Source organism: Adiantum capillus-veneris, chromosome 2 (genome assembly GCF_014529385.1).
Source record: "Adiantum capillus-veneris isolate H3 chromosome 2, ASM1452938v2, whole genome shotgun sequence".
NCBI lineage: Eukaryota > Viridiplantae > Streptophyta > Polypodiopsida > Polypodiales > Pteridaceae > Adiantum > Adiantum capillus-veneris.
Genome location: NC_140932.1, coordinates 89,329,353 through 89,349,121, shown reverse-complemented (window position 1 = coordinate 89,349,121; position 19,769 = coordinate 89,329,353). Strand labels below are relative to the sequence as shown.

The following is a 19,769-nucleotide window of genomic DNA, read 5'->3' as shown; positions in this document are numbered from 1 at the left end:
CAGATTTTTGCATGAAAGAATTGAGAAGTCCCACTCGGAAATTGACATCAAATCGGGTGTTGAGAATCCAAATAAGAGAACCAACCAGTTTCCGATACTTTGTAGCATCTGCTACATCTGGGAATCATATTGTGACAACTTCTGATTGGGATCCATAGGGGGTTGAGATAGGTTTGCACTCAGTCATACCAAATGCTTCCAACAATTCTTGGATATAACACTCCTGGGAGAGAAAGATGTCCCCCCTCTTTCTACCATATCTCCAATCCAAGAAAGTGATGAAGCAAGCCAAGATCTGTCATCTCAAACTCCTTAGCCAAGGTCTCCATAGGACTGCGAATGTGCTCAGCATGGCTACCTATAATCACAAGATCATCCGCATAGAGGAGAACAAGTGTCACCAATCCTCCCTCACGGTAAATGTATAAATTGGATCTGCAGGAGATTGTTGAAACGAGTGTCGTAGGAAGAAAGAGTCTATCTTCTAGTACCACGCTCGAGTGGATTGCTTTAGGCCATAGAGAGCCTTTAGCAACCTACAAACCATGTCTGCAAAGTCTGGATCCTTGAACCCTAGAGGTTGCTCCATATACACCTCCTCCTCTAAATCCCCATTAAGAAATGCCGAAACAACATCGATCTGAAAAACCGACCACCCGAAAAAGGTAGCAAGGGCAAAAACTATCCGAATGGTTGCCATCCTTGCAGTCGGTGCCAAGGCTCGTCATAGTCCACACCAGGTTTCTGAGAGAAGCCCTTGGCAACTAGTCTTGCCTGGTGCTTGTCCAAAGAACCATCAGAGTTGTACTTGGTCACGTAGACCCATTTGACACCAATCACTTATTGCTTGGCAGGTTGTGGAACCAGCTCCCAAGTGTTGTTCTTCTTGATGGGATCAAGTTCTTTTTGCATGGCCAACTTCCACTTCGGTTGTGAAAATGCCTCCTCAACTGTAAGAGGATCTCTGTCCTTGATCACTATAGACATCAAAGTATAGTTCACCTGTGTGAGAGTGTGCGTGTGCGAAAGCGTGAGAGAGGAGAGGGGGGGGAGAGAGAGAGAGAGAGAGAGAGAACACAAACGCTAGATATGAAGGAGCAGGCGATCAACCCCCCATGACTACCAGAACATCAGACCCGCAATACAGCGTATCAGTGTCTGTGTGTGGGTACCCCCCAAGTCTCACATATATAGGTGCACAAGGGGAGATCAAGCAGTGCAAGAGGAATGCCCCCACGACCCAGCATAATATAAGTGAGTAGGGCGCCTAGACAAAGGAAGGCGATCGGCCCAAAAGTGGGCGGCCGAACAATGCAGCCTATATGCATATGCAAAGGGTGGTCAGCCCGGTTGTGGGCTTGGCCGGACAATGCAGCCTATATGCATATGCAAAGGGTGGCCAGCCTGGAGGCACACTAGTCGTACATGCATGCCCTAGACCTGTGAAGCAGCAGAGTGGTGTAAATCTAACACCCCCTCTCAGCACCTGATGTTGAACAAACCGCATGAAGCCGAAGATGTGAGGCAAATGATGAAGATTTTTATTGCAATGTCCATTAAAGGATACTCCATGAGTGTAGTAGCAGTCTGGGGTGTCCCAACAGCCAAGAAATCTCCATAGTGAAGTGCCGTCACAAGCAGTGTAGCAAACTGCTGTACTCCGTCGATGCAGGGTCAAGATATTGCCTGAAGGTCCAGAACTAAGTGTGAAAACAACTCCTTGTCGTGAGAGGAGTGCCAATAGACCTGCAAGTGTCCTGCCCTATAGGATCTATGGTGTTTGTAGTCAAAACATATGGAGAAAATGGGGAAGCCCAGGAACAATCATGAGAATGATCGGAAGCTTGTCAATGCATGAACCTGCAACCCAATGTGGCCAGGTGGCTAAGCTGTGTAAAACTCCAGGAAGGCCAAATGTAGCAATCTGTGTCGTAAACTCCTCCGAATCAAGGAAAGCCAAACTAAACAGTCTGCACTGTAGAAGCCACCGTAGGCTGCAGCAGTCGACGGGAGACCGCACGAACCACCACCAGATGGTGACCTATCAATAGGTAGGGTAATCCAAGATGAGGGGAAAGCCAAACTCAATAGTCTGGTTGTGAAGGGCCTCTGAGAAGAGGTGTGGTCAGACCAAGCTGTCTGCACCGTAATCATCCTGTATGAAGAAGGGAAGCCAGACTGAACAATCTGCGCTGTGAATAATCTCTGAGAAGTGAAAGGCCAGACCAATCTGTCTGTGACGTCTTGTCTGTATCTCCTACCTCCAATCCTCCGATAACCAAAACAAAATCCGCACCACCAACGCCTCCAAACCGTATCTCGGTGTGGCTCTCAATGTGAATGAGCTAGGAGTGGCCTACTGCCCAGGTCGGGGGATAAGTCTGTTGTAAGGTTACTAAGGGTGAGTTTAAGCAACTCTGGAGGTAGCAATCCAAATGATCAGGAGTGTAGCAGAGCAACTGCACTACCATCCAAGCCAAGCTTCAGGTGACTCCAGATGTAGGTGCCTCCCCCATCTAACGGGTAAACTCTCCAAGAGATTCCAAAGCACTAAAGTCCCACTCTAGTCTGTAGCTCCAAGAAATGCACCTATCCAAGAAGAGATCCAAGATCCTCTCCCTAAGTCCATGTAGATGCTCCTGTGTTAGGCTGTAAGCAAGTGATCTAACGTGTCGAGGTCAAGTGGTAAGTGTCTGTCCACCCAAGATGGTGGTGTCTTCTCTAGGAATGTCGGAATCCCATATGCCATGAGCATGGTCGTGTTCTCTCTCTTTCTCTCTCCCCCCTCTCTCACGCTTCCGCACATGCGCACTCTCACAAGGTATCAACAGCTTCAGCTCTTCATGGTCTTGAGACCAAGCGCATCACCTGTTGCTTCAAGTTATCTCCCTTGTGCAAATCTGCCAATGTTTTTACACCAAGAGGGGGGGCGCCAGCAGTTGGAGGATATCCATCACGAAGACCTCATCCTTCCCCTTGCATTTTTGCTGGAGAACACCAGATCTCTACCCTCACCCATTAGTGCTAGCCACAGAGGCCAGTTTCATCGCCGGAACTACCTCTCCTCCATCTGCATTTTTTGGCAGATTTGTGTTTCACGTCTAGCTCTTTGATCGCCAGAAAACCCCTCCTATCCACTTGCGTTTTTTGCTGCCCCTTACATTTTGGGGAGCACTTGCGTCTTTTGGCAGAGCTGCGTTTTCAGGGTAGATATACTTGCGTTTTTAGGTTGAGAGGGGGCCCATCTTGGATCATGCCTACACCCAACCCTCAGCTCAGCATCCGATGCTTTCCCAACGACAATCCTCTTCATTTACTACAGTTTTCAGCCATTCCCCACTGCTGTTTTCTCCCCCACCCGGGGTTGTGACTTTGATTCCCCACCCTCCCCAAACCCTCTGCACCGCTCCGGACCCTACTAGGAACCTCGCAGTTGCGTTTTTGGGTGGACAGCAGCCACATGATTTGTGTTTTTTACAGAGGATGACGTTACCTCCAGCCAGGATACCATCCGATGGTGGTCCGTGCGGTCTCTCAATGATTGCTGTAGTACACGATATCTTCAACGTCAGCTTGATCATCTATGGGCATACGATCCTTGGGAGATCCATTCATTCCAGCCATCATTCGGCGGTTGCGCACTCCAGAGGGGGTGGTGACTTGTGGTTTGCTATGGACACACCTTTGCACTCATCAGAGAAGTTCACACAAGATATGGCCATGCTCATGGCATATGGGATTCCGACATTCCCAAAGAGGACAGCACCATCTTTGGTAAACAGACACTTACCACTTGACCTCAACATGTCAGATCACTTGCTTACAAAGGAGCATCTACATGGACTTAGGGAGAGGATCTTGGATCTCTTCTTGGACAGATTCATTGCTTGGATCTACAGACTGGAGTGGGACTTCTGTTCTTTAGACTCTCTTAGAGAGTTTACCCGCAAGATGCGAGAGATCGCGCATCATTACGCGACTACATCCGGAGTCAACCGGAGCCTACTGGCTTGGATGGTAGTGCAGTTGCTCTACTACACTCCCGATCATTTGGATTGCTACCCTCAGAGTTGCTTACACTCATGCTCAGTAACCTTACAGCAGATTTATCCCCCGACTTGGGCAATAGGCCACTCCCAATTCATTCACATTAAGAGCCACACCGAGATGCGGTTTGGTGGCGTTGTTGGCGTGGATTATGTTTTGGTTTACACCGGAGGATTGGAGACATGAGATAAAGACAAGACGGCACAGACAGATTGTTCTAGCCTTTCCTCTTCTCAAAGATTATTCACAACGCAAACTACTCAGTCTGGCTTCCCTTCTTCATACAGGATGATTACAGTGTAGACACTTGGTCTGACCACCCCTCTTCTCAAGGCCCTTCACAGCGCAGACTCTCGAGTCTGGCTTTCCCCTCATCTTGGATTACCCTACCTACTGACAAGACACCATCCAATGGAGGTCGTGCGGTCTCTCGATGACTGCTGCAACTTACGGTAGCTTCTACAATGCACACTGCTGTAACTAAGTCAGACTTTGTAAATAATTAATTTATTTACGAGAACAGAATCATCTAATTAGTTGTGTACACCAGAATAGACCTAGCAGTTCGAAGGCCTCAGGTGAGCCTAAATGCGGGCCACAACACCTCAGAGGGACTTTAGCAAAAATTACCCTGAAGCCCTAGTGATTGGGAAATCGGGTCTTCAGAAAGGGGTAAGCAGTAGCCTCAGATTTTAGGCTCAGGAAAAATACGCGCGTCAGTACAAGCACATGAATGAGATGGGGTCCTTAGAACAGTGACCCTAAGGCTAATAAAGCTAATAAAGCCTTAGGGTAAGTTTCGTTAAATTAAATTTAACGGTCCGTGCCCGGGCAGGCGGCCGGACAAGTGTGAACAGGTAAAGGCGGTGCAGTGCCAGTGCGGCATTGCGCCGGCAGACCTTTGGTGTTCTCATAAAAGAATCATTGGTAGCATTTGTTAGTTAGTTGCACATTTTTAATTAATGAGCTAGAAGTTTTTAAAGTCAAAAGTTGAATGGTTTTTAAGTTTTTAAAGTAAGTGTGCCAAGTGGCACACTTACCAATGCAAACTAACTCTCTCTCACTCTCACTCTCACCCTCTCTCTCTTCCTAGCGTCCCCTCTCCCTGATGGCTATTTAGGAGCCTCCCCGCCCCCATTTTCAGGGCTGGCAGTGCACCTACCCCCCCTAATGTGAGCGTGCTCTACGTGGTGGAGCCCTCCATTGAAGCTTGAGAGCAGCCCCTTGCGACATATGTGGTAGCCTTGTGCTCCCATTGTCAAGAACAAGGGATCTCACAGTCATAGACACCTTCTGGTGAAGTTTCATCGCGAGAAGCTGCCGTAGACGCTCTCTTAGCAGAGTGCGGCTGCTGTAATTCTCTGTTTTCAACCCCTAATAACCTCGATTAGGGCTGTTTTCAGTAGATCAGCCATAGATATTCTCTTCTCTCTCCTTATCCTAAGTCTACATCAAGTTTGGCGCGATTCCATCGCGAAGAAGACCTCTGTTTCGCCGTAGGGGTGTGCACAGGTAAGAATTTCAGGTTATGTGCAGAAAATTACAGCAAGCATGTGCGTGTGCATTTTACTTGTTTCTCTTTTGTGTTCGATGCATGAATGAATGAGCAAGAAGGCAACACATAACGGAAGATGGACTCTCCTCTGTGAGAGCTTCCGATGAGCTGTTTTGGAAGATAGACTCTCTTTTCGAGAGCTTCCAACCAGTCTCGCAGAAGAGGGGAAATCCCCTAAGTAGAAAGAAAGTGGAAACACTTTCTCAGTCAGTAGTCCGAACAGAACAGAAGAAAGAATAGAGGACGGGCGTATGCCCCGTTCCTATGCTTGTAAAGATTCTCCCTTAGTAATAAAGATATTCTCTTTAAGGGGGGGGACCAGCCCATCTTCTGGTCCCCAATGGAGTGTCAAGTTTTCTCTCTCCCTCTAATTCTCTTGAGTATTTGAAGTGCAATTAAACGTCAGTTTACGCTTCCGTATTTTTGTGACAACTGCTTAGTCTAGCTTTCCTTGATTCGAAGGACGATTACGGCGCAAATTGCTACATCTGGCCTTCCTGGAGTTTTACACAGCTTAGCCACCTGGCCACACTCGGTTACAGGTTCATGCATTGACAGGCTTCTGGTCATTCTCATGACTGTTTCGAGGCTTCCCCATTTTCGCCAAATAGTTTGACTACAAACACCACAGATCCTATTGGGCAGGACACTTGCTGTAACAGACTTGGATACTCCAAGTCAAGAATCAACCGCGACAGCACCAAATAACCACTTCAAAACAATTCACAGATCACAATAGATTTGCACTGGCCTGGCGGAGTTCCGTGCCTAGAGACATTGGCCCCAAAGACTGGCGCCCCTTTCGGTATTTCTTTTTATATTAATCAGTTCAAAGTACAAGAGAGTGGGTCGGGATTCACTCTCAGACTCTGCGTCCAGATGCTCTAAGAAGTGAGGCCCTCACCACTAATTTAAAGGTTACAAGGGATGCCCAAAAGCAGAGCCCCAAAAGCTTGAAAGCAAAAGCAGATTCTCTCTCTCTCTCAATGAGAGCCAGTAAAAAGCAAGTTCTCTTTTTCTCTCTCTTTCTCCCAAATCATAGGAAAAAGCTGAGATTTGCGTCGCTCAAAATTTCCACCAAAAAAAAATAAAAAAATTCACCTCCGCGATTTTCGGAAATTAGGGTTTTTGGCAGAAATTAGGGTTTGCAAGAATTTTAGGGTTTCTGCTGTCCGTAGCCACGTCATCACTTTGTGACATACCCCCCTCTTGAAAGCATTGTAAGAAGTGAAGAAACAAATCAGTATCACTATCAGGAATTCCATTTCATAAAGTCACCCAGCAGAATACTGTCAGCTCTCAGTATCCCTGAAGCTCAAAGCGACATCACTGACTTAGTATCAAAATCAAGGCATCTGTTGATAAAGGAGCGGAGTAACTCGCCTCTTGTGCATCCCACTACACCAGATCTTCGACCAAGCTAAATTTCTGGGTTCCGTTTGGAGTAGACTATGCTAAACCAAAACATCGAGGTAAAGTTTCACAATCCGAGGAGTATCTGCTAAGTCCTCCTCCTCCATCCACTTCGCATCAAATGCACAAAAGTTCTTGAACTTAACCAAGAACTGCCTTCGGACTTTACCTTTCTTCGTATCCGTATGTGCCAAAATCTATTCAGGAACAAGGGTCTCCTCGTTTTCTTCCACTGCGGGTTGCTCATCAGACTCCCCATCATCAGGCACATCACCCTTAACAGGTTTCAAGAGACTCACATGCAATGCATTGTGAATCCTCCAAGTATCTGGCAGTTTCAATCGAAAGGAGACATCATTTATCTTTTCAATAATCTGGAAAGGTCCGTAGTACCGCATACTAAGCTTTGGAAAAAAGCCTGTCCTTTCCCTTTTTCTTTTTTAGGCGTGCCTTCTCAAATCGTAAGAGCACCCAATCATGCTCCTTCAGTTTCAAGTCGCGACGATGGCGATCCGCTGCCTTTTTCTGTCATTCTTGAGACTCCTGCAAAGTCTTGCAAATCTTGGCAAAAGCCATATCCAAATCTCGCGAATATTCATCCGCTTCAAATATCTAATCTTTCGTGCTCAGGAAGGATGGAACCTTCGCAGCACTTTCAACAATCTCACATGGCGTCTTCCCCGTCGAAGAGTGTATCATGTTATTGTAGGCAAATTCCACCAAAGGTAAGTTCTTTTCCCATTGAGTCTTTTGATCCGAGATACAAGACTTCAATAAATCTAAAATCAATGAATTGGCAATCTCAAATTGCCCGTCAGTCTGCAAAAGGAATGATGACGAGAACTGCAACTGCGTGCCAATGTTCTCCCAAATTGCCTTCCAAAACAAACTCATAAATCTGGGGTCTCTGTCGGAGACAATCGTCTCAGACGTGCCATGTAATCAGAAAATCGTGATCATTCTGTGTTCTCGGGAGATCAAAAATGAAATCCATTTCCATACTTTTCCAGGGGCGGGTGGGTATGGGTAAAGACTGTAACAATTCCTGTGCCTTATGCCTGTCAAACTTGACCTTCTAGCATACTGCGCACGAGTCTCGACCAAAAGAAGTATCTCTCTACCCCTTCATGGTGGTAGCAATGCCGCGGTGACCCGTAAAAGGTGGACAGTGGCATTCAGTCATAACCTTTTCCCGCAACGGCTGTGTAACGCACAACATAGTCTTTCTCATCAAGTAGCCTTCCCGAAGGGAGTATCCAGCTATTGTCTCCCCATCCCGTATCCATGTGAAAATATCTGCAAAATCTGTATCTGTGGCATACTGATCGACCGTATCCTCGAAGCTCCTATGATGTATCGCGGAAATAGCCAAAACCAACGGCTTTAGAGACAAAGCATCTGCCACCACATTCTTATGTCCCTGCATATGGACAATCTGGACGTGAAACTGTGACAAGATGTTTGCCCACCGCATCTGCTTTTCCAAAAGCTGCTTCTGTGGCAAGAAGTAGCGCAAACTCTGATGGTCTGTAAAGACAGTAAAATCCGCTCTGAGCAAGTAATGCCGCCACTGAGTAAGAGCATGGATAACCACCAAAAGCTCTCTCTCATAAATCTGTGCTATCATCTCCGGCCTAGAGAACAATCGGCTCTCGTAAGCAATGACATGGCCTTCTTGCATCAAGACCGCACCCAGACTACGACCATAAGCATCACAAAATACTTCAAATGACTTCTGCAAGTCTGGCAAAGTCAAATCTGGTCCTATAGTCAATTTCTCTTTCAATGTTTGAAAGGCAGTCACCTTTGTGGATCCCCACGAGAAAGGGACTCCTTTCTGTATCAAGATATGCAAAGGGGAAGCAACCTCTGCAAACTTTCGAATGAACCGTCTGTAGTACGAACACAATCCCAAGAAGCTTTCAACTTCATGGACATTTTTCAAATCGGGCCAATCACAGATAGTGTCTATCTTGGCCGGATCCATTTGCACTCCTGTTGCTGAGACAAAGTGTCCCCAAAAAAATGTATCTCTGAAGCATATGATCTCTGTGGTCTGCTTCATTCTTGGAGAAAACAATGATATCATCAAAGAAAGTGCCAACAAATAGCCGGTACTCTTGAAAAATCCTGTCCATCATCCGGTTAAATGTCACAGGAGCATTGGTTAAGCCAAAAGGCATCACCAAAAACTCAAATAACCCAAAAGTCGCCCGAAAGGCTGTCTTGTAGACGTCTCCCGGCGCGATTCGGATCTGATGATATCCACTCTTCAAGTCAATCTTGCTAAAGCACGAGGATCCCTGTAACTCTGTCGAGTATATCATCGATCCTAGGAATCGAAAATCTGTTCTTGATGGTGATTTCGTTGAGAGCGCTATAATCGATACACATTCTCCAAAATCCATCTTTCTTCAAATCCAACAACAATGGAGAGCAATACGGTGAAGTACTATGCTGGACAAGACCCTTTTCCAAGAGGTCTTTCACTGGGTTCATAATCTTTTCATTCTGTACTCGGCTCACACGGTAATGTGGTCGGTTCGGTGGCGTGCTTCCAGGTATCAGATCAATGGTTTGATCTTCAGGCCCTCTGAAAAGCAATCGGCATGAGTGTGGAGAAAAATCTTGGCATTCTTTTGATCAGTTCAAAACATATTCAACCTTTATACATCGTTCAGTTCTCTCCCAAAAGAATGAGTAAGAAACTCAAGTTCATCAAGTACAATCTCTAAGCCCTTCATTTATCAAAGTCGCTTTCTCGGCCCGGTAGTCAACCACGGCGTAGTTCTTGTGGTACCAAGGGATCTTGAGTAGAACGTCACTCGCGTGCCCTGAACACCCTGTCATTGCAAACGAAGTTTGCCAATGCTCGGTGTAATGGCAACATCCCATCCGGGTGCCAATCGAACTACCTCCGCCTGTGGCGTCAGTCTGTCGGGCGTAATTTCAAATCGAGCCGCCAATTCCAAGTGAAAGAAGTTGGCCTTAGCTCCTTCAAAAGAGCTTCATAATCCTTCACTTTGCCCCAAAAGCGGCAAAGTTTGTACTTTCATTCATTAGATTCGGTGCAGGTCCCACGCCATGTGGTTCCAGTTCTGCTTTTCTATCTGCCTTTTCTGCCACGTTCCTCAGTTGCTCTCGAACTCTCAGGCCTGTCATCGTCTTTATCATTCTGTTCTTTCTGTGCCTTTTTAGGGCACTTCGCGGAGATATGTCCATGTTCCCCGCATCCAAAGCACTTCCCCTCTCTGAGGAAGTGAGCTCTCTCCTCGGGAGTAAGCTTGGGTCGTGCATCCTTTTTGTCTGGGTTGCTCTTTTTCTTTCTACTTTCATTCCCAGAAATCTGTTCGACTCGTTGTGTCATGGCCTCATCTGTGGGGTAGGTCAGACTACCCAAGTGAATGGCAAAGCCCCGCTTCGCATGACTCATCAGCTCCTAAATAGAAGCTGACTTTTGTTCCAAGCAATGATCTCGGATCTCTGTAGGTAGACCCAAGGTAAACCGCTCAATCTGTTCTCTGAACGAGATCTTCTTGAATGAAGAGGCGGGTAGAAAAGAGAACCAGAATCTTTCACAGTAAGCATTGATTGTATCTTTCTTGGTCATCTGAAGATGGTTCCAAGCAGCTCGTATATCTCGTTCATATTCTTGCATCAACCAAGAAGAAATAAAAAGCTTCTTAAATTTCAGCCATTGAACTGGCGCAGTCTTGTTTAAAAGAAGCATGGACCACTAAGTACGAGCATTCCCCTTAAAGTAAGAGGCAGCTCTCCGAATCTTGGAGTGCTCTGAATAGCGTCCTCCCGCGAAAGCGATGTCAAACTGCTGTATAAAAGACAAAGCCTTCGAAGCATCTGAGTATCCTGAAAAAGTATCAAACTTGATCGAGTGGCCACCTTCCTTAAACTCTCGGACTTTCTTGCTTTTATCTTCGAGAAAGTCATACTAGTTAGCTTTGTAAAAATTCTTCTTGTTCGCATAAAAGTTTCCGTCATCGGAATCTGAGCTGTCTGTAGACGAGTCCTCAGTAGAACTATCAGTCTCTAGGCGAGATGTAGCCTTCTTTGCCTTTTTTCTTGCCCTTTCCGAAGCTTTGTTTCTTGCTTCGCTTTTTACCTTTTCTGTCGTCTTCGCTTGAATTTGAAGAGCTAGAAGAACTATCAGAAGAAGAAGAAGAAGAAGAAGAAGAAGAAGAACTGGGTACTCCCTCAAATCGAACACGCTTCTTCCGTTTCTTTGCCTTGTCAAAAGTCGACTGACGACCCAAATATCCCGGGAAGTCAGTGATTTTTTTCTGCTTTTTGCCGTGATTTTTGGCTTTCTTTTGCGCGTCAAAAAGCTGAGCAATCCATGCATCAACCACCTCTTCTAATTCCTTTTCTGAATATTTCTTGTGAGCAGAAGGTTTCTTGAGAGTGGGTGTAGTGGTTTTCTGCCACTGCTCATGCACTTCTTGAAAAGAAGTCTCGCTCATATATTTTGCAAATTTTGGGTCCTTCGCAAAATTGAGCATCATCTTCGTTGCATCACCGATCAACTGGCGATGCTCCATCTCTCGCCGCTCCACCTGAGTAGGCCGAGGCGGGCCATACTCTCTGCCGGAATCTTCGTTGTGATCCCTGCCCGCATCTCCAGATGCAGAGGGAGTCAACTGATCCTTGCGTGAAGCCATAGGTGCCGCGAAAAACAAATTGGGGATCAGATTTCTCGTAGAAGAGAAATCGGCCGAGCTCTGATACCACTGTAACAAACTTGGACACTCCAAGTCAAGAATCAACCGCGACAGCACCAAATAACCCCTTCAAAACAATTCACAAATCACAATAGATTTGCATTGGCCCGGCGGAGTTCCGTACCTAGAGATATTGGCCCCAAAGACTGGTGCCCCTTTCGGTATTTCTTTTTATATTAATTAGTTCAAAGTACAAGAGAGTGGGTCGGGATTCACTCTCAGACTCTGCGTCCAGATGCTCTGAGAAGTGAGGCCCTCACCACTAATTTAAAGGTTACAAGGGATGCCCAAAAGCAGAGCCCCAAAAGCTTGCAAGGTGGTACCAAACGTACTGTACGTGGCGTATTTACGTACGTAAAAATACGTACTCTTGTAAAAAAACCGCAAAGTACTAAATTTTCTAGGACATTTCCAATAAAAAACAAGAGAGAAGCTAACAACTTATAGAGACATTCAAAGACACATTTTACAAGACAACCATATACTGTGTAACTATTGCAAGAGATTTGGATTTTTATTTTAAATCAGCACTGTACGGGCGTACGGATCGTTCCGTACGGTACGGATCTGTACATAACGTCCGTACGGTACGGAATGGATGAGTACGTACGTTTTGATCCAACCTTGAAAGCTTGAAAGCAAAAGCAGACTCTCTCTCTCGATGAGAGCCAGTAAAAAGCAAGTTCTCTTTTTCTCTCTTTCTCCCAAATCATAGCGAAAAGCTGAGATTTGCGTCGCTCAAAATTTCCACCAAAAAAAAAAAACACCTCCGCGATTTTCGAAAATTAGGGTTTCTGGCAGAAATTAGGGTTTGCAGGAGTTTTAGGGTTTCTGGCAGAAATTAGGGTTTCTGCTGTCCGTAGCCACGTCATCACTTTGTGACACTTGCACGTCTATTGGCACTTCTTTTACGACAAGGAGTTGTTTTCACACTCAGTTCGGGACCTTCACGCAGTATCTCCACCCTGTATCGGCGGAGTATAGCAGTTTGCTACACTGCTCGTGACGGCACTTTACCATGGACATCTCTTGGAGGTTGGGACACCCCAGATTGCTGCAGACATCTTCCTCCTTTGCCTCACATCTTCGGCTTCACGAAATTTGTTCAGCATCAACTGTTGAGAGGGGTTGTTAGATTTACACCACTCTGCTGCTTCACACAGGTCTAGGGCGCTTCCTTGTATGGCTAGTGTCTCCGGGTTGGCCACCCATAGCATAGGTTGTACCTTGTCCGACCGCCCGAGTTTGGGGCCGACTGTCCACTTGAGTTGGGCGCCCACCTTGGGCACTCATATATATGGAGCTAGGGGGGTTACACATTTCATCATCATCTGAGCATTGTACAGGTCTTCTTGTTCTAGTAGTCATGGGGGGTTGATCGCCCCCTCTTCCACATACGAGCGTTTTGTGTTTGTGTTCTCTGTCTCTCTCTCTCTCTCCCCCCCTCTCTCACACTTCCGCACGCACACTCACACCCATGACTACTAGAACATGAGACCTACAATACAACGTATCAATGTCTGTCTGTGGGTACCTCCCCCCCCCCGGCCTTACTTATATAGGTGCCCAAGGGGAGGTCGAGCAATGCAAGAGGAATGCCCCCACGACCCAACATAATATAAGTGAGTAGGGCGCCTAGACAAAGGAAGGCGGCCGGCCCAAAAGTGGGCGGCCGGACAATGCAGCCTATATGCATATGCAAAGGGTGGCCATCCCGGAGGCACACTAGCCGTACATGCATGCCCTAGACCTGTGAAGCAACAAAGTGGTGTAAATCTAACAACCTGTAATAAAGTCTCATCCACCTCAGCAGCACGAAGTCACTGAGAACGCCGTGTAGAACAGGCTGCACACCAATCAGGTAGAAAATCTGAAGTTGCTGAATCTCGCAAAGTCTCCAATAGCCATGGCACTTTGGCAACTTGTCTATCTTGCTCCCTGGGGGAGGAGCTACTGATATATCTGGCTCTAACTCTGCAGTATGATGAGAACCACTGTCATCTGCATCATCGAGAATGGGTGCATTCTCCTCTGAAGCTTGAGGAACACAGGTAGGCGAAGAGGGCTCATCAAGAGGCAAATCAAAATATGGGTGTCCCAAATATCGGCAAATCGTCGTTGAAGACTTAGGAGCGGAATCCCCCTCTGAAGGTAAAAACTCATCGCAGACAACATCACGGCTAAGTATAACATCCTTCTTCTCTGGATCATAGAGTTGATATCCCTCGGAAAGCGAGTTATGGCCGACAAAAATCGTTGTCTTGGACTTGGGGTCAAACATCCCCCTCAAGCATGGTTTGTGCCATTTCTACCATTGTCCTATTCTTCCTCTCCACGACACCATTCTCTGAAGATGATCCGGAATTCGCAAGCTCTCGCTTGATGTCATGGTCCGCACAAAACATTAAAGCATTGGAGGTAAACTCCCCACCTTTGTCAAATCAAATAGTCTTCAACACTTGATTGCGTTCCTTCTCCACAAGAGAACGCCAATTCTTGAAGAGGTCAAATGCCTCATACTTGTGTTGTAGAAAGTATACCCAAGTAAAGCAATTGAAATCATCCACCAATAACATGAAATAAAGAGCCTTGCCGAGGGAAGGGGTCCGGATAGGTCCACAAAGGTCGGTGTGAACCAACTCCAAAACGGCGATGGCTTGGCATGTAGCATGCCTCTCAATAGATTCTCGATGCTGCTTCCCATGAATGCAAGTAATACATTTTCCATGATTTGGGTTAGGATTTTTATCCTAACCCTCTTTGGTCTTTAAGTTGGTAAAACTTCTACTTCTTCTGCTACTGCTAGAGTTTAGGCCCCTCGGCTAGGTTCTACATGTTGGCTAGAGTTAGAATCAAGGAGTCCTAACCTTCTTCGTCTTCAACGTCAACAGTTTGTGACATTGCCACAAGTTGGTGATGTGGCATGCCCAACCTCAGGAATTGGCCAAGAGAACAAGGGGTTAGAGATTAAAAACTTTAACCCAGACGATGTGGCCGAGAGGCCTAAGGGATTAGGGTTTAACACGTAACGACCTACCAACTTATGCAACACCAATCGAGGGGCCTAAAACCCTAAAAAGTCAGAGCACCAAGGCTGAGGCACATTTTGGTAGATTGCACTCACTACCACGTGGCACTGTTGTACGGATTTTCGCGTTTTGCCTTGGCTGCAAGGCACGGCAAGTTTTCGCATGCTTTTTGGTGCACATGCTTTTAGGGTCAAGTGCTTCTAGAGCTGAGGTTTCGCATGCTTTTTGGTGCACATAGTAACACAGAATGGCCATTTTCACGTCCCCGTTCCAAATCCCTGTTCCGTGTTTCAAACATGAGTATCCGAAACAGGGAATGGCATTTCATGCATGTTGTCGTTCCCCGTTCCCATTTCCCGTTCCGAGTAACTATGCTTTTAGGGTCAAGTGCTTCGACAGATGAGGTTTTTGGGCCTCTGCTTTTAGGCATCCCTTGTACTATTTGGCTACTCTTAGAGAGCATCTGGACGTAGAGTCTCGAAGAGAGATGGACCCTCGGGAGTTATACCTTTGTGAAGCCATAATTTAGAAACATTGGAAGGGTGCCAATCTTTGGGGCTAGTACATCTAGGGACGGAATCATCTTGTCTCGACTCTCCTCTTGTGTCTCTGTATTCTGGTTCAGTTCAGTTTATTTGCGGTTTTTGTTTGTGTTGCTATTGATTTCTTACTTGGAGTCTCCAAGCAAGAAATCAGTCCAGTTATTTGCGGTTCGTGTTCGTGTGTTGCTATTGATTTCTGGCTTGGAGTCTCGTGTTGACTCTCCTCTTTTGTCTCTCTATTCTGGTTCAGTTCAGTTATTTGAGGTTTTCGTTCGTGTGTTGCTATTGATTTCTTGCTTGGAGTCTCGCGTCAACACTCTTCTTCTGTCTCTCTATTCTAGTTCAGTTCAATTATTTGCGGATTTTGTTCGTGTGTTGCTATTGATTTCTTGCCCGGAGTCTTCAAGCATGTAAGAGTAGTATCAAAGCTGAGACGATTCTTCTTCTACAGAGGATCCAACCCTTTCTGCAGCACACATGGGTTCTCGCACAGAATCCGACGAAGACAACGCTTTTGGGCAAGATGACCAGATGCTTTTGAGTTTAATGCTTTTCATGTAACTACTTTTCATGGGCCAGGGGCCTTTAAATATGTGCAGAGGGATAATTCTCTAGCACGCTTCGGTACAAAGGTGCAGAGGGTGGAGTACCGGCATTGTACTAAGTTCAAGCAATATAAAGGAATACCGAAAGGTGCGTCAAGGTTTCGGGCCAATGCTCTCTTGGGGTGGAATTTCGCCACTCCCCGTCTCATGTTGTTTCTCTCTTTCAGTTCAGTTGTTATTGAAGTGCTAAAAGTCTGTTCAGTCTGTTCTTTTCCGTTGGAACGTGGTGCCCGTCCTGGCTACACCCTCGGCGCATATATTCCTACTATAGTGGAAGCTATTTTCTCGTGAAGGGTCATAGACACACACACACAGAGTATCTTTATCCCTAGATGTATCATGTGGTTTGTTTTAGGATCTTTAACTTCCTGATTAGAGTATCGTTATCCTTAGATATTTCCTATGGTTTGTTTTGGGATTTTCACTTCCATGATCTCATTGCATATCTTTCAGGATTTTTTTCATATCTATTGTATATGGACCTATGGTCAACTTTATGTAATGCAAAGGGGTAAAAGCCCCGCTTTGAGAGAGAGAGAGAGAGAGAAAGAGAGAGAGAGAGAGAGAGAGAGAGAGAGAGAGAGAGAGAGACTCAAAAACCCTTCCCAAAAACTCCTATCAAGCCATATCATTTTTGTTTATTTCCAAGGCTGTCATCTTGCAGCTAGAAAGCCCATTGTGACGCTCTTTCTGCCAGCAACATGGCAACCTCTCGTGTTATGTCAAACTGGCATCTAAAGTGCTCATAGCTTGTCAATAGCTAGTACACCCACCATGGTGGGCAATGATACAGTAATGGGATGTCCTACTATACGTTCGCCTATGTGCATAATATGTTCACTTATGTGCTTGATGGAGCTGATGGTTATCTTTCTTGTACTCTTGCAGATGGCTGCTATTGCTTCTCCCCTACAAAGTGATTGCACCTCACTTAGCATCTGTAAAAACAGGCGATATTGGAATCACATAGATACATAAGACATCTAAGATATTTAGTTAGACTATGTGATCTGATTTGGTCAAAATGTCTCGATCTTCCATGAAATGCTATATCATGACAAGGCCTCTAAACTGCACGTCCAAATTTTCTTTAAACAAACAACTGCAGCAGCAGCTTTATGCATTTGTCGGATCTACTTGATTAAGAGAGAAACGTAACATTGGAGGCAGAAAAATGAACCTGGTCTCGAAGAGCAGAGGCTTGATCCCTAAGAACAGAGGCAGCAGCTTCAATGGCATGAACCACAAGCTCCTTGTTGTGGGGAGGCCCAGGCTTGCCTCGTCCTGACTGTGCAATCTCTATACCAGCAAGAGCATCTGCCAAAACAGAAGCATCCTCGGAAAGCTGGTGTTGCTGCCGGTGGAAAGCCATGGGATCACCAGGTACCTGGGGAGGGAGATAGTCCCCTCCATAGTACTCTGTCGTTGCATTGTAAGAGGGGGCTTCACGGCCATGGATGGCATACTCGGCGGGGGCAACATGTGCCATCATGTTATCTCAGCTGAATGAGATCCTGCGCTTCATCTGACGAGGGCAAGGTTATGGGATCTGCAGCCCACAACGTAGGATCCAAATTTGCAGCACCCAATTGATGGTATTGTAAACTCTCTCTCTCTCTCTCTGCCTCTGCGATTTTCACAATTCCCGTTGTAAAGTCAGCAACAGAGCTCCCTGCTGACGAGCTAATCGGGAAAAATGATGCAGTGGCAGGAAGGCGTCGGAGGAGGTTGCCCAGTCAAGTGGACTTTTGGAGACTCGCCACTACTGATGGAAAGTTAACCGTAGTTTCTCAATCTGACAGGGTCAATAAATTGTTGGAGAGGGCCCTCCATCCACGTCTCTATTTGACACCCTCAATTTTTAGAGGGGATCTACGGTCCAGATCATTGTGGATCGTGGACCGTCGATTCATTTATTGATGGAAAGTTAACCAGATCATTGTGGATCGTGGGTCGTCGATTCATTTATTGATGGAAAGTTAAGCGTAGTTTCTCAATCGGACAGGGTCAATGAATTGTTAAAGAGGGCTCTCCATCCACATCTCTATTTGACACCCTCAATTTTTAGAGGGGATCTACGGTCCCAGATCATTGTGGATCGTGAGCCGTTGATTCATTTAGAGAGAAAATAGGGATTGTATGGGATTCGACCTCACCACCTCCCTGTATCAAGCCCAATGTGTTACCACTACGCTCTCGTTTTGATATACATGTAGAACAATAGCATTATATTGTGTAGATCTAGCCCGCCACGATCTTAGTTCACATCGAGTTTACAACACTGTAGTACACATAGTTTCCAGAGTTCACATCAAGTTTACAACTAATTCACATTTGTCTGAGTTTACATTTAGTTTACATTCTGGATCAACGGTTGTGATCTTCGCCGACAAGCGACGTCGATTTTCAACCGTAGATCCCCTCTAAAAACTGAGGGTGTCAATTAGAGATGAGGGCACTCCATACGCGGGAGGCCCCGGCATAAACTGCCCCATAGCTGCATGTGCCTCCTCCAAAACAAAATATCCTGGGTAGCTTGTTTTGGGGGGGGGGGGGGGGGGGGGGGGGGGGGGGGGGGGGGGGGGGGGCAACACAATTGGTTTAGTGTAGGGAATGACCTATTACACTTTGTGTAAGACCAAGGGTAAGCCGAGAACGGCCAAGGCCTTGGTGGGAATTGAGCATGGCGGCTCTGCTAGCTTAAAAAGGGGTCGGGGCAGATTGGGTGGAGTAGGCAGTTCCAATACCCTCTGGTCTTATATTGGTATCAAAGCTCCGATTAAACAAACTAATTGGGGCGTGGGTTTGCATGCATGCAAGATGGGGGAAAGGAACCATGGAGAAGAAGGTCAAGGCGAGCGAGGCGTGGGAGAGTGCGCTTGGGCTCGTTGGCTTGGTGTTGGGAGAATTACAACTTCCGTCACAGCACGGCTAGGAGACGAAGACCTCTCTCTCTCTCTCTCTCTCTCTCTCTCTCTCTCTCTCTCTCTCTCTCTCTCTCTCTCTCTCTCTCTCTCTCTCTCTCTCTCTCTCTCTCTCTCTCTCTCTCTCTCTCTCTCTCTCTCTCTCTCTGTGTGTGTGTGTGTGTGTGTGTGTGTGTGTGTGTGTGTGTGTGTGTGTGTGTGTGTGTGTGTGTGTGTGTGTGTGCGCGCGCGCGCACACACAAGAGGCTGCTTATTGCGATCGTTTCTCTAGGAGGTGTTTTTTTTTCTTGGTTGGCCTTCACACTTGGTCCCAAAACCCTTGAGCATTTGGGTTTAATTTGATCGAGTGGCAGTTCACCCATAGCTATTTGGGCAATAGCGGGAGTCAAGGACTTCGAGCAGTGTTGGGAGCTTAAGCTTGATTAGGCTCACCACTTCGGAATATTTTCCTGCGTAAAATATTTTCAGCAATTCCAAAAAAAGAAACCAAGCTCTTTTCTGATTTTTTGTGTGTCACACATGCTTCCACGTAAGCAATGTGATTGCAACGACTTGGGTATGCTTTGAAGATACATTTTAAAATCAACCTTAAGCAATTTTTATGCGCTCAAAACTCCACATGGCAAAGCTTGGTTACGGATCTTTTATGCAAGTTGTTCAAATCTTGGTTATACGAATCTTATATGCAAGTTGTTCAAGTAACGTTTGACCGAAATTTTGTAGTCAGCATCAACATCACCTTTGATTCAACAAACCGTCTCAACATAGGGAATCGATTTATCAAGGCCAATCAATCTCATGGTTTTGTGGTTGCTAGTTGCTTCTCGCATAGCGGTTATGTTTTTCCAAGCATTACCTTTTCTTCGCAGTTCACAACTACACCATGGATTCAGACATAGATATGCATCATCAGTTTGA

At 46.1% G+C, this 19,769-nt stretch overlaps 1 protein-coding gene across 2 annotated transcripts in view; it reads right to left on the bottom strand.

Annotated features, from left to right (window-relative positions):
• Nucleotides 1–17,713, bottom strand: part of LOC147463155 (uncharacterized) — a 145,055-nt gene extending 127,342 nt beyond the window's left edge. Inside the window, exon 1 of one of the 2 annotated variants that reach the window (XM_086487493.1) lies at nt 17,108–17,713. In XM_086487493.1, the coding sequence (XP_086343619.1) occupies nt 17,108–17,419 (312 nt within the window). In that variant the 5' untranslated portion in view covers nt 17,420–17,713. The remainder of the gene's footprint in view (nt 1–17,107) is intronic. The other variant, XM_086487485.1, reaches the window with a different exon arrangement.
• Between the last annotated feature and the right edge of the window lie 2,056 nt (nt 17,714–19,769).